The sequence below is a fragment of the Eulemur rufifrons genome, chromosome 19 (genome assembly GCF_041146395.1).
Source record: "Eulemur rufifrons isolate Redbay chromosome 19, OSU_ERuf_1, whole genome shotgun sequence".
Classification (NCBI taxonomy): Eukaryota; Metazoa; Chordata; class Mammalia; order Primates; family Lemuridae; genus Eulemur; species Eulemur rufifrons.
This window is the reverse complement of record NC_091001.1, coordinates 41,483,111-41,498,802: the sequence shown is the minus strand read 5'-3', so window position 1 is coordinate 41,498,802 and position 15,692 is coordinate 41,483,111. Positions and strand designations below refer to the sequence as shown.

The 15,692-nt window shown below is 34.5% G+C and overlaps 1 protein-coding gene across 5 annotated transcripts in view; it reads right to left on the bottom strand.

Annotated features, from left to right (window-relative positions):
• The window catches only part of REV1 (REV1 DNA directed polymerase), an 87,428-nt gene that overhangs the window by 19,450 nt on the left and 52,286 nt on the right, over positions 1-15,692 (bottom strand). Inside the window, exons 6-11 of one of the 5 annotated variants that reach the window (XM_069494701.1) lie at positions 14,361-15,070; positions 11,887-11,994; positions 10,393-10,509; positions 7,720-7,919; positions 5,852-5,960; positions 1,360-1,488 (exon numbers count right to left, since the gene is read on the bottom strand). In XM_069494701.1, the coding sequence (XP_069350802.1) occupies positions 1,360-1,488; positions 5,852-5,940 (218 nt within the window). In that variant the 5' untranslated portion in view covers positions 5,941-5,960; positions 7,720-7,919; positions 10,393-10,509; positions 11,887-11,994; positions 14,361-15,070. Of the gene's footprint in view, positions 1-1,359; positions 1,489-1,992; positions 2,006-5,851; positions 5,961-7,719; positions 7,920-10,392; positions 10,510-11,886; positions 11,995-14,360; positions 15,071-15,692 lie in introns of those variants that run through there. The other 4 variants (XM_069494702.1, XM_069494699.1, XM_069494700.1 and 1 more) reach the window with 4 other exon arrangements.

The window sequence follows — 15,692 nt, the reverse complement described above, 5'->3', positions numbered from 1 at the left end:
CACTCAACCCTACATCCTGAAGCCAGATAACTTAATCTGTTCCTTTATATTTTCTCTCTCTTACTAACATAAGCTCCTGTGGGGCAGGGATTCGACATTATTCCTTTCTTAGATTAGCAGCACCTAGCAGTCATTTCTACTTAATGGATCCTGCTATTCCAAATAAAGCATAAGAAAGAAGAGGCAGAGGCGAAGAGAAGGCAAGAAGTCTATCTCTTGGATACATCAATACAGCCCAGGGGTCGGTAAACCTTGGCCTAACACCCACATGCCTGTCTGGGTAAATACATTTTCACTGGAACACAACGATGCCCATTCGTTTGTATTGTCTGTGGCTGCTTTCGCTTTATAAAGCAGAGCTAAGTAGCTGCGACAGAGACTCTACCTGGCCCTTTTCAGAGAACCTATGCTGATCCCTGCTTTAGAGCATACACAACCTGCCATGTATGTTTTTAAAATTTTGACTTAATATTAAATATAGCTACACTGTAAATATTTAAAAAATTAATCTCCTTTTCTCAAGCCAATTAATCAACCATTTTAAAACTATTACTAAAGACTAATTTTTAAACTAAACTTTTGAAATACCTATCTTAAGATAAATGTTTTTAAATGTCTCTATTCGTTATCAACCCATCAGTTCTAATTTTGAACAAAACTATAATTCATAGTAAAAGAGAATAACCAGGTTAAAAAAATTCCAATCGTTCATGAACATGGACCTATGGGAAAAATTAGAACCACTGAACCACTCACTGACTTAGAAGTTATGCAGGCTAACAATTAGATTCTACATCACCATCAGGAAGCACCAGAACAATTCTGGCAATGCAAAAATGTCCCTTGAGATTGAGCTAAGTGGAAATTGCCCAAAGAAAAAAGGCCCACAAACTGGGATGCTGAGGAGGATTACTGAGAGAGAGAGAAAAGTCTAGCAAAAGTAACCTGACAATCCTAAGGAAAACTAGACTATCTTTAATATTAGATAAAAGTAGTAGAACAGCCTGTAATCCCAGCACTCTGGGAGGCTGAGGTGAGAGGATCACTTGAGGCCAAGATGACCAGCCTGGGCAACACAGTCTCTATAAAAAAAAAAAGAAGAAGAAGAAGAAGAAGAAGAAGAAGAAAGAAAAATTAGCTGGGCACAGTAGCACACAAACCAGTAGTCCCAGCTACTTGGGAGAGGCTGAGGCAAGAGGATCACTTGAGCCCAGGAGTCTAAGGGTACAGTGAGCTATGACTGCACCACTGCACTCCAACCTGGGCTACAGAGGGAGACCTTGTCTCTTAAAAAATAAATAAAATAAAATAAATTTAAAAAAAGCACAGACGCAAAAATGACTATATTACGCACTGTACCTTGCTAATGTTTCATACATTGTTCGTGCAACTTCCTTATATGCATGAAAATCATATGGAACAGCTTGAAGATTAGGACATAACTGTTTAGCATACCCAAAAAACATTCCATTCTTAACGCCAACTTGTCTGGGGAGAGAACAAAACACAATGGAGGTTATACCAGGAAGTTTTAAACTCAAAATCAAATATCAAATATGCTGATATTTCCCCATGCCACTAATTTACAATTTCCATTTAACTCCATTCTCATTAGGGGCTAAATACAGGCATTAAGAAAACTTACAGGTTTGTTTTTCCCCCAAAGGAAAATCACACAATTGTTTGATTAGTGTAAATAAGTGTAGGTGTGCCAAATATGTTACTAAAAGACCAGGTTTGGCTCTTGTCTGTATCTGAAGCTTTCTCCTAAGACTCAGACCTCTGGCCCCTTTGCAGAGATGCCAGCATGCCATATGCTGGTGATACCACAACCACCACAGAGCAGGAATGTGCTGTCAAAAGAGGATTTCTTCCCCTAATGCATGGCACCATTTGGCCAGGGTTCATCCCCCAAAGACAAAGAATATAAACAAAAGAACTACACAAAACAGTGCTAAGTGACAAACAGACAAAATGTACTCATCCTATTACCACCCAATTCCCAATTGACCAATTCCATGCTCCTGACGTGGCTCCACAGTGGCTGAGATGCCAACAGCACTGTATATGGTAGGACATCACTCTGGGCAGGAGCCAGGGTTCCAGAACTTTGAGGGACCTAATTGAAAATGGTAAATTTTAAATCTACTGTGTGTCTCAATGCCCCACATTACCTTTGATATTTGGAGCATTCAGCACAAAACTATAATTATGGAATTATACATAATTAGTAAAATTCCATTTTATCACTCTGTAAAGAATCAAGAAAAAATATTATAGTAAAAACACAAGCAAAATAATAAAGCAATGTTTTACCAAGTTACATATTATATAATATGATTATTCTATACATTCATCAGTAAATATTTACTAACTGCTTTCATAGTATGCCCTATTTTAAGAAACATATATACAAATAGTCTTTAATTACTCAGAGGCCTCTGGTACCCGCCCAGCACTGAGACCACCATTGAGAGCCAAGAAGGAAGAATCCTCCAAGTTACTCAGAGGTATATGCAAAAAATTTTGTGTACATGCATTTTATGTACACAAAAACAATAATAAACTGTCTCACTGCTAAGTCCCTAGTAGATGAGAGAAATCTAATAGGAAGGAAAAATGATAGTAAAGGAATTAATGACTGACAAACAGAATGGTAAACAATTCTTATGTCTCAGGCATTTTGTGAGGTGCTTGGTATAAGACAGTAGATAAAACAGACCTCATGCTATTCCTGAGGATCATATGATCCAGCCCTGTCCTAGCAAAGGATGACTTATAGTCAACAGGCCTTGTTTTACTGACCCAGAAGTGTGTGTATCTATATAAAATAGTTTAGACATATATATGGAAGCATACATAGTTTAGAAAAGTTATCAAAAACAATTAAAGCAGAAAAAAGGTCTAGTATTGAAAAGGATAAACTTCAGGGAATAATAGTACCAGATATATACGTTCAGCATGTAAAAGCTAAGCTTATTAAAGGTAGTTATTCCTTTTTACAGTAATGTGTTATATAATTCCTATGAATATACCATGTTCTTATTAATATTTGAAAATAATTTCATTTTCAAAATTTTCATTTACACAAAAATTTTCAGAGGCACATTACTCAGAAAAATACAGTACATTTACTTATGTACTCATGCACATTACCCAGAAAGAAATGTTTAAGAACCACTAGATACTATAAAGAAGTTACAAATAAAAAAGGAAAACCTAAGAGGCTTCACATAACTAGGGGAAGCAAAGCATCTTGAGTTGATGGTTAGGAAATTAGATTTGTTTCACAGAAAACAAGTAAGTAAAGACAATTACAAAAAAGTCTGAAGTGACTCTTCATTACTATGACTAATCTATTCCTTGCAGCTAAAATCCCCTGCAGGATAACCAATACTTCATCAATGTATGCTGCAACAATAGTTCATTTGAGGTTTAAAGTGCATAGGACATACTCTTTCTGGAAATATTCTTTGCTCAGACAATTGTACTTGGTGTTGGATTAGACAACATAAAAAAATTACCATCCAACCACTGTCACTATCCATTCAATTTACTAAAAGACATCTATGTCACTAATAAGTAAGCACAGTAAAGGGTCCTTACAAAAGCATGTGAAAATAGAGATTTAAAAATTATTTTATCTTAAAAACCTATGATTCCAGGGTATCTGCATATCATTACCTGTTCATCCAGATATCTACCTTCTCACTTCTTATGTATAAAGCTTGTTCTTTACAGTAAGTATGAGTTAAATTACCAATAGTAATGCATACTGTGACCTACATATACACACTCTATGTTTGTATGATTTCTACCATCTCATATTCACATTCCATCCTTTGCTGGCCCCATTATTAGGTTCTATCTATTGAAAACTCACCAATGCATAAAACGGGAATGACCGTCCTCACTCCAACCCCAGAAACATTTTTCTGATACAATTATTAATTATACTTGTTTAAAATATTTTCTCACCTAAGGGAAATATGCTCAGTAGATAGCCACAAAAACAAGTACCCAGAAACTGTTTTTTAGATACTTTCATTGGTAATAGTCTTCTAGAAAATGGAAAATGACAATGAAATGACAAAAACCCATAGCTGTGGGATTTTCCAATTTACACTTGAATTCACTTTTATCACTTTATGCATTTCCTTAAAATAAACATTTGCCATTTAAGTGCCCCTTACAGGGCTAGCTATGTAGTATTTGGCCCTCATATATTGTCAACCCAATTATTTTGTAAGGCATTAAACTTGACAGTTATCATCCAAACACCAATAGAAGCCTAGTGCCCAGACACAACTGTGGCTCTTGGAGTCCAAAGCCGTCAGGAGCTGGTAGCACTTCCATTCTCGAGGAAGCCTTGACATTCCCTGTCTGCATTCATCTTGGGGAGACTAGGTATGAAGGCAGACCCTGCAGAGGCAGCACACGGCAAGGGTGGAGCTCTCATTTCACCAACTAGAAAAACTCAAGGACTGAGAGCGTATTTCTGGGCTTCATCATACCCTCCAGACACTGAACACAATCATCTAGCCACCAGAAGCCCAAGTCACCATTCAGTAACAGTGGGGGAAAAGAGACTACCCTATGGAGCACAACATAAACTCAGGTCTAAAGTGCCTGTGCTAATAAATAGTAGCACAAAAAGTCAAATGCATTTGTATTTGACTTAATTATCATTTATCAAAGTAAGTTTCAATTCCTTGGCCACATTATCAACTGACAATAAAAAAGATTGAAACATAATTCTGTTAATGTGAAAGGCAAAATTATCCTGGGAGTAAAATTTTGACATATCACAAAAGGAAAACAATTTAAAATATTTTCTAATCATGCATGTTTGAGGATAATGCTTTTTTAGTTCAATATTCTTGTAATAAAATAATTACCAAAATTTTAAACAAACTATTCTGGTTAGATGATATTGAGTTCAAATATTTTTTGTTCAGATTGTACTTGCTTGAATAAACCCAACTTTGAATCAAGACTGAAAAATATAACTGATTTAAGACCTTATTTCTTTTTCTAATTACTGAGTAACACTTGCCAAAAACATGAAAGTGCTTACTGTGTTATAAAGACAAAAATGTCTGTGTTTGGTTACCTGGAAATTAAAAAAAAAAAAAAAAAGAAAGAAAGAAAGACAGACTTCAAAAAAAAGAGATGTTTAAAAATTAATTATTACTCCCTCTGGGCCAGCGGTGGTGGCTCACACATGTAATCCTAGCACTTTGGGAAGGTGAGGCAGGAGGATCACTTGAGATCAGGAGTTCAAGACAAGCCTGAACAACATAGTGAGACCCAATATCTACAAAAAATTAGAAAAATTAGCTGGGCATTGTGCCATGCATCTGTAGTCCCAGCTACCTGGGAGGCTGAGGTGGGAGGATCACTTGAGCCCAGGAGTTTGAGGTTGCAGTGAACCATGATCACACCACTGTACTCATGTCCAGATAAAAGAGCAAGACCCCATCTCAAAAAAAAGATTAGTGTAAACAAATATTAAGGTCTTCTCCTATTCAAAAAAATCTAATTCTTTAATTTAGTGCTTTGAAAGAAATAAAAATAACAATGCCCAATTTCTTCCGGTTTCCACTGTAGGGCCTACTGGTTCTCATCAGGGAACTATTAAGTTATTTATTTAAAGTTATCTAGGATTTGTTGAGAAGGGGAGCGGGTAACTGAAGGGATTAAGGCTAAAAATATTTCTTTCTATATCATATCTGTAACATACTTAAATCACTGGCCTGACTGGCCTGTCTGAATCCACATCAAAAGATCATATAAAAATGATTAACCAAATTATTCACTAAGAATTACAATACACTTAACTGCTACATACCTTGCTTCATAACTACAAGATGCAATTTCAGCCTTTGACAAAACAGAATCGATTCCATTTATCTGTGCAGAATCTTGATTCTCCCACATAGATGAATCTGGTATATCTGCTTTAAAAATAATAAAATTTAATGATTATATGTTTATTCCAGAAATTTGTTTTTCATTTCTTTCATATATAAATGTTGAGTAAATTCCAAATATAGCTATTGGTATTATCTACATATCTAATAAAAGAAAACTACAACTCTAGAATAGGTTGCTTCTATTATATTCTTCATCAGCAGTCAAAAACTTATAAATTCCAAATGTCCTGTTTTAATAGAGATTTTTAAAAAATACACCAAAAGATAAATATAAAATATCATATAACACACAGTCCCTTGAGGTGGACAAGGATGAGGAGTGAACAGGGAGATGAACCCCCTCTTTTCTGTAATGGGAAAAAGATAATGGAAAATATAAATTTCTTCGAATGTTCTTTGCTGTTTCCTAAAAGAACTATCTGTAGAACTTAAAGCTAATTAACATGTTCAACAAACATCAAATTCCTACCAGCCATTTGATCAAACAATAATTTAGTAGGTCACATACCATAAAGAGGTTTCATCCTAAATTCAAGCTTTTGCTTTTAAACACACACACATCAGGCAAAAGAGCTTCACAACAATACCCCCACCTTTCAGGTAATTCTACTTTTGGTTTAACAATGCATATTCAATTAAAAACACTCAAATGTGATCAGAATACCAATTGCTTTACAGAACACAACTCTAGACTAAATAGTACAGTTCACCAATATCTCTTAATATACAAGAATACAAAAGCACATAATCTAGAGAGCCTACTGGCTGCATGCCACTTTACTTCCTTTACCACCTTTAGCTTCCCTAGTAATTGAGAAATAGTTTAAAACACAACTTCAGTCATAACTGTCTTGGGATAATACTATTAGGATCCAAGATGAGTACGCGGTAAAAAACATCACATTCTAAAAACACAATCTCAGCCATATCACTACTATTATAAACAAAAATACCGTTAGTAAAACAAGACCAAAATACATCAGTTCAGCTAATTCTAGACAAACCTATTTTGAGTATACAGTAACAACATATAACTAACAACCCCAGCATTTCTCTTACATTTAACATTCCATGAAAAATCAGCTAAGTTAATGCACTACCGGAGAAACATGGCAAAGTTTCTGGCTTCGTGGGCGAAAACAACTCTCCCTGGTTTGACCAGAAATCAGCAAAATCTTTCACCTAACTATGCAACCCCTACAAACATTTCTGGATTTCAGCACCCATACACACACAGCATAAATGCAAATCAAACTCTGAGCACTGGCATCTCATGGGGGTCAAATCCTACCTGCACCAAAACAAACAAACAAAAAACCAGCAGAGTACATAACGTGAGCTATGGTTTGACATAATGTGAATAACATATGCTACACTATTATAAATTAAAGACAGAATGCAGAACAGATTACCCTTTCTGAAGGGTCTTAAAAGGCTAAGTATAAATTTTAATAGTCCATTAAATCTAAGCTGAAAATCTGTAAGAATTTCAGGATTGTCAGTGTCACAGTTCAACAGAGGGTGGTACTAGACCCCAAAAAAGGAGTGTTGAAGCTTGAACTGCCACAAACAACCAGCTGCCTTAAAAAAGGTATAACCATGAGTTATGCCTTAAAAATTGGAGAGTTATGTGACTTTGATATCTGAAGGGCTAGTTAACCTAAGATTGGAAATTACAGAAAACTTATGTTTGAGGTAAGAACAGTCTCTGTGGTCCATGCGCCCCCAACGCCCTGGCCTGAGAGGCAGCACCATCGTGTTCCTCTTCACTGGGCTGGCTGACCTGTTCCACAGTGCAGCAGAGTGCGTGGGTCCCTCCACGAGCGGAGTGAGTTGCTTCATGTGAGATTCAGGGAAATGCAGGGACACACTGTCCTCACTGGAGGGCAAAGTAGAGAACTGCTCAGCAAAACTTGACAAACTAGACGGGCACATGGAGAATGTGGAGGAACGGTTGGAGAAATCAGAGGCCAGGACCCAAGTCTGTGAAAAAGAAATCGCTGAGAATAAATCTATGACTAACACGATTTTAAAAACTGTTGTTCTTTAGAATGAAAACTGAAGTTGTTGAAGGGATAGAAAACATCTGCACCCTCGGAATCCAGGAAGGGGTAAAAGGCCCCAACCATGAAATTTGGAGCATAAATGGTTCCAAATAGTGAGATCATCAATGAGAAGTGTCACTACTGAGTATTGCTCAAGAAGCATCTTCCAAAGGAAGTCATGGATGGATGAGATCCCCTGGTTATTCTGGTCTAATTAAAGAGTTTTTTTAATATGATGACTAAGAAACTAAAGTTTTAAAAAGGACTAAAGATGCTATTTGTTCTGATACTTCCCCAGATATATAAGCCAAAACATGAGAACTGATTTTATTTAAAAGATAGTGCACAAAAGCCAAAGATTCCTACATTGATCTTCAATATTTTTATATTTGGTGCCATGCCTATTAACAATAATGACTCAGAGAAAGATAGATCAGGGAATAACAAGGAAAGTGGAACAAAAGCACTGAAAAAACAAGTTCTGAGAACAAGCTTAGTTGTAATCAAATTTTACAATAAAGGACAGTCTGTTCATTTTATATGTAGCAAAGATTTTAGTGAGCTTCTAATGGGTCAAAGGCTTAGGATATAAAAGTGAATGACATCAAGTTAAAGCAAGAGTATAAAATACAAAGCAATGATATTCACCTATTCTAGTGAAAAGAAAATCTACTTTTGACCATTTTCAACGGCAAGTAAAATTTAAATATTTCTCCTAAAATTTATCTTCTGGTTTACCATCCAAATCTAGATGTAAAGGGGATGTGAATTATTAAAGGTTGCTAAAATGTTCTAAAAAATCTAGTGGCTAAATTGATGAAGACAATTAAGTAACCGACAACAGTATTCTGTTAATAAATCATTTATGGTCAGATTGTTTGTGATGAAAGGAAAGACAAAAGAGGACTAGCTCTCTGCTGCTAAGAACGCATGCTTGTCAAGGTCAAAATTCTAGATGTCGACTGCTGCTATCAGGACATGTATAACAAACACAACCCAGAAACCGAGCACTGAGTAACTAGGAGACCCTATGGCATCTGTACATATGGTATTTTTGTTCTTTCAACATTCACTCAGCATTTACTAAGTGCCCAATACGTGACAAGTATTGTGTACTTACTTCCTTAAGCTATTTATGTCTTGTTTTCGAACTTAAAGATTTTATCTTTTTAATACCACATAGAAAATACAAAAAGAAAAACCAACCTACCACAAAACCAAACTACCAATACTTGAGAAACTATCCCATACCACAATACAACTAAATCTCAACCAGTTCAATAATAGCTACCCCAAGATCTACTCATGACACAAATTCTAGAATCTCAAAAGTCTCTGAAAAGATTTAAAGACCAAAAAGTAACCTTTGGAAAACTTGGAAAATATATGTACACAAAAGCATAAATATGTATCTACAATTATTTTCTTTCGTATTTATACCATGTAAATAGATAATTAAAGCCAACAAAAAGACTATAATCTCCAAAAAAGGTCCTCAGAGATGTCCACTGGCTTTCCTTTTGTCTTAATTTCACTGGGGTTATTTTAAAAATATGCCCAAGGTTTTATAACTGACAAACAAGGGAAATGAAGTAACTGGGATAAAACCAAACTGCGTGTCTTCCATTTCACTGTATATCTAACTGCTGACTAGTTTCTGATTAATATTTTTCTGAAAGACTAATTAAAAAAAATTTTTTTTGGCTTTGCAAGACATCCACGAGGAAACTGATCTGTATAAAAGAATTAATTTCTACACAAACATTTATCAGCAAATTTACTCAGGGGAAAAAAGGTAATAGATACATAAAAATCTTAATTAAGTGGTATGACTAGTGTAACTTATGATTTTTGTTTATTGATATCCAAAATGTAAAAGCCAAGAGAGGAAAAAACATGTTGCTTCTCATATAAAATAGGTTCAATAAAAGATACAGGAAATGATTACTGGTATTTACATTCTTATTTCAATAAATTAAAGTTCTGTTTCTTATTCCACCTTCCTCATACAAATCTTGAGCAACACAAACTTCAGTGTCCTTACTGTGACACAATGACAAAATGACTAGTAATTTACTCTCAAGTTAGGCAGAGGCTTCTATAAAATGATATCCATACTTTTAATCTCCAATCTAATCTTATACAAAGCAAATTAATCACATCTTTTAAAACATTCTTCACTTCCTGTTCCAGGAAAATATCACTATCCAATTCAACAAAGAGTAACTATAAACCAGTCATTTTTATTACATTCAGATTTTGCTTTAAGATATCACAGATATCCTTAAAACTCTTGATTGAAAAAGCTAATTATCATTACAACTCTGTTTTCATTTCTATGACGGCAGCATCAACAGTAAAATCCAGTTGTCCACAGGAGCACTAAGACTTCAAAGGGAGCTCATTTGTACCTGCTCTGCCTTTCAGGAGTTTATTCTGGTAGTACTGCCACTCCAGCAGGGGGTTAGTGCCAGGACGGAAAGGTGCCCTTCCTGTGCCTCTGTTACTTGTAACAGCCACTGGTTTTCCTGTAAGGAAAAGATTAAATTATTTCCACATCTGAGTACAGGAATGTTAACAACATGTAAAGGAAAATTTTTCCAATGATTTTTAAATTATGACATTTTTCTTTAGCTTTACTTAGGCATTAATCTTTAAAGAAGCTCATAGTTAAGATTATTAATCACCATGCAAACATCATCTAAGTTTCTTAGCACCTCCAAAAAAGTAAACTATTTGTAACAATTTTGATACATTTATTCAACCTAAAAGTAGCACTGTCATTTAGCTTTCCATGGTTTTGTATTATTTCTTATAGTAGAAAACAGGCAACTCAGACTGGAGGGTTGGGGAAAGAAAAACATTAAATATATATAGATTTTTTAATATTTCTGGTATCATAACAGTAGGGTTAACATCTATACTTATTTTTCAATTTTACAGCAAGAAAAACTAAATGTATATGCCTAGGAATCACAATCTGACCATCAAACATGAATATACAGCCCATCAGTTTTTGCTTTAGCTATAAAGTTACTTTCATGTATCATTTCCTTTTGTGTGTGTGGTAAGTAACAAGATAACCATATCTTGTAAAGCAACAGCATGGATAATTCATATATATTTATTGAATGTATTTGCTGTGAGGATGAAAAAAAAAAAATCAACAATGCCTTATACAATTACTCTAGGAAAATCAATTATTTAACATTCTAAAAACTTTCGGAGCTGGAGCAGCAACCACTCATAAAATAAAGCCCTGGTTTTAACCCAGCAGCTTCTGTGCCATAATTATTTTTCACTTAAGGGAAGAACTGACTCTCAGAAGAAAATGCTAATAGTTCTCTCTAGAGATAATTACTGAAAACTCCAGAATATTTTAAAAAGTACTGACTAGCTCACAAATATCTGAAATTTCATTAAAACAAAGACTACCAAGGACAACATATTTTAGCACTATTCAATAATACAAAGTTATTCTACAATAAAAAAGGAAGGGTGTTCACCTGTATCAGGGCAATTAATCAAGTTCTTTGCTCTAAGAAAGTATAGGGACCCAAGTCTCAAACATATAGGCTACCATAAAATTCCATTAACAAAGTAAGAATACAGATAAAAATACAGAAACTGCCCAACATGGGTCCCTGCCTATATTAGTCATCGATAACATATCCTTCAGCTGAAGATATATTCTCCCCTTAAGACTTGATGTCTTTGGGAAGAAGGAAAAATTTTCTAATTTCCCTACATCTTTCTTGATAATAGAGTACAGAAAATTCGGAAGCAAGCAGATTTTCCCAAGTAAAATCAGGATAAATATCTTTTTAAAAAGATTTTGTGACCCTTTGAATATATATTTGTAACAATGTTATCAATATTCTTAAAACATAAACAAGAATACAGACCTTTGAGATCTGGTCTATTTCGTATACCCACTGATACAAAGAAGCAATCCATATCAACATGCATTATACAGCTCTGATGTCTGGGTGAATTCAATACTGACATATTTCCTAGAAGGAAAAAGAGAGTATTCAAACCCCAAACTAATTTTTAACATTAAAAAAATTAGGTCTAGTTAATTTTAGAAATATTTAAAAGATGCTTACAAGTAGGATAGAGTCTTAAAAATTAAAGAATCTACTAGATTATTTCTACCATCTCAACAGAAGCCAAATTTAAGTTTCTTTAGCTCTAAAAGTAATTCAGAGATAAAAATTTAGTTTCCTAACATAATTTTAAAGCAATTGCGGAATCCTGGTCAATAGTGAAAGGCAGCTAGATAAACGAGATAGACAAATAGATGATAGATAAATAGTGAAGATACCATGTTTTCCTAGCCTATGTTCTAATAATTGTCAATTAAAATAGTTTATGAAAACTTATCTTAAAATTATTTCTGTGATTATATTTTATTAATATATGTATGAAAGTATTTTCATACATTGAGTTATGTGAAGCTAACTTCACAGCCTATTACTAAGTGCCTGAGATGTGATTCAATTCCAAGAAGTCTGATTTCAGAACCTTCAGATTACCATGCTGCTGTTCTAAGTAGATATACTTTAAAAATTGTCCATAAAACAAAAATCTTTATACTAAAGGATCTTTTTCTCCTTACACCATTAAATACTACTAAAAATCAACTCTGAAGCATATATGCCACATTTAAGGAGATAAAGGTGAGTGTCCTCTCCTATGGACAATGACTTCTAATCACCTAAGCTACACAGATTCATTAAGGTTATTTTAACCCGAATACAGACAAAACCAGAACTTTTCTCTATCATCAATCTCATTCTTAGCCTTCTCCCCTAGTCCTCCAAGATACACAAGAAACAACCCCGAGCTTGTAAAAAGTTCTGATTCTACGAAGGAATTTTCCTTAGATAGGTTTAAGAATGTTAGTAATGAGGGATAGTCTTCATAATAGGCTTCTAAAAACTTAGACTTACCCCCAAAGGTTTTGGATCATTCCATTTACCAAACCGTGACTATGATAGCATTTATATAGTTCTCACAATGTTCGAGGCACTGAACCTTTGTTCATGTTTTCTTAAGCTCACAACCCCATGAGGCAAAACATCACTGAGTATCTATCACTCCTCTGCAGAGAGGAAACTGAGGCTCAGAAAGGTCCACTAACTTGCCCATGGTCCTGCAGAGTGACAGTGGCAGAGCCAGGATTGGGATTTAGGCTAAGCTATCTAACACCAAAGCCAAGTACTTCCTTGCTACCTTCTATATTACCTCAAGAAATGATTTATAAAATAAATCTTAATCACAATTCTGCGGTATAAACATATTTTTTAAAAGTATTCTATAAACATAAACAACCCAAAATAAGGGTTTTAAACATTGTAGTACAGAATGCACAAACCAAGTATCTACCAAATGCTTCCATACAATACCAAAATTTCTCATTTTATTCCCATTTATGAAACTAATTCATAATAGTTCTTTGAAGCACTCACAATTATAATAAATGACCTTCCGATTACAAGGCCAAGATATAATGTAAGGATAATCCAATATCTATAACATTATTCTGAAATATTTCACAAATACCAAAAGTTTTTGACTAAAACACATAGGAATACATCAAACACAATAAAATGTAACAGAAGAAAACCCAAAAGGAGAGATTCTTTCACTTTCTAGAACAGGACCACAAGCTTCTTTTTGTACCTCAGCCTCCATCGCTATAAGTTAAAGGGTAATACTAGATAACCTCTGAGATCTCTCCCGCTAAAAAAACCCCTATATCTGCAACAGCAACTAAAACCTCAAACCAGATACTAATTTATGATGACTGGCACAGAAATGTAGCCTGTTATTGTTGCATGCATCTGTTTTTGATGACAAGGAAAGTACTAATAGCCAAAATACAATTAACCAATCTACTTACATGTGAAAATACTTAATCTTACTAAAAGTTTATCCCTGTAATTTTTGTTATTTTAATTCTATATCTCAAAATTATTTAAAAATCACTATGATGCAAACTTCTAGAAATTAACAATTACTCTTACCAAACCAATTTCATTCTTATGGGAGTTTAAGCACTGAATATATGTCATATTTACACAGTTCAAAATTCCATAACTGATAAAAGTCTACATGAGGAATGAATGCTGAGAATCCCAACCACGTTACTGTTTAAAATACCTGAAAATTTTCAGTTAGCCACAATTAAATCTAATTGTTTAAAAAATATTTATAAATAAGAACGTTTCTATAATCTATTATACTTACTGTAATTTATGTAACCTGACATTCCTAGAGACTTATAAGAACTTAGTATTGATCAGAATACCAATAACATAAGAACAAATGACCAAGCATGACTGTTTCTTAAGAAAACAATTTTAGTATCTACCTGTGTCAGTTACAACAAGTGCAGACCTGCCTGTTTTCATTTTTTTTAACTTTTCCCTTCCTGGAAAGATACCACTACTTTGTCTTTGTAGGGTATTGACAAACTCAGTCAATTCACACTTCCACATTGATATGTGATGCAGTCTTGAATGAGCATAGAAGTCTGAAATAAAACTGCAGTCTGAAGGTTTGGATGGCACTGAAGGTACTGCCTTGCTAGGAGTAGGTATTGAGGAAGTGCTTTTTGTGCTTGAAGGCCCCTGAACAGTGGAGTGGTGAGCACCATTGATTTTAGTGTTACTGTGCAAAGACAATAATGAGAAAGAATTAGTTCTGTGTGGATTCCGCAAAGCATCTGTGTTTCTGGTGCTTTGCTGCAAGTGCTGCAGAGTGCAGTCTCTAAAGTCAGTGCTGCTCTTCTCAGCCTTCTCCTCCTCCTGCGCAGAGTCTGGAGAAAGCCTGCTGGCAATACTGTTGCCCACGGGCACCAAGCAATCCTGTGTCTTTAAGGCACCATTAGAGCTACGAGTGTGTCCATTAAAAATAGCAGTGCTCCCTCTGGGATGCGGAACTCCGTTTTGTTTCCTTCCTGGAAAGGTCTGCTCTAGATCCACAAAACTAAAATCATTTTTTGCATCTTCTTCATTCCAACTGTTCATTCCATTGACTTTGACTTCATTTTCTGTCTCAATCTTTTTAATTATGTGATTTCTAAAGTAGGAAAAAAAATTAAGTTAAAAAGGTCTGACGTTTAGGCTAAAACAATTTTTTCATTTAAATGTTTTCTTGGTGGCACACATTTTGATATTTCTCTCTTTAAAAACTAAAAATTAAACCACATACTTTATATTTTCTATCCCGACAAAAGATAATTCTTCCCTAAAACAAAGTAGCAAGGTAACTAGGAAAATTCTAGAATAACAGCCTTTTAGTTTTTAAAGAATTTTCATTTCAGATAGTCGCAAAGAAGAAATACAATGGAATCTTTATTGTTGAAGAAAAACCAAAAAAACTGTTTTCAATTACTTTTCTCACAAAAAAATTAACTAGAATCTATAAGCTCTAAATGCCCAGTTCTTAAGCACAGTGCTTGACATTTACTACACAGTCAAAAAATATTTGCTGAATTAACACAAATAACTTCGATAAAAATGGATTAAAAACTTTACTTGAATTCTTATTCCTAGTTTTACTTTTAGTTTTTATGTAGGAAACTATAAAACACTTTAAATCCAATACTGTTACAATGGGATCAAAGTTGTGAGGCCACTTAGGTTCAGTCAGGGAAAAAACTCAGGCTGTATTGACTAACCCATTAATGGAGCTGACTGCT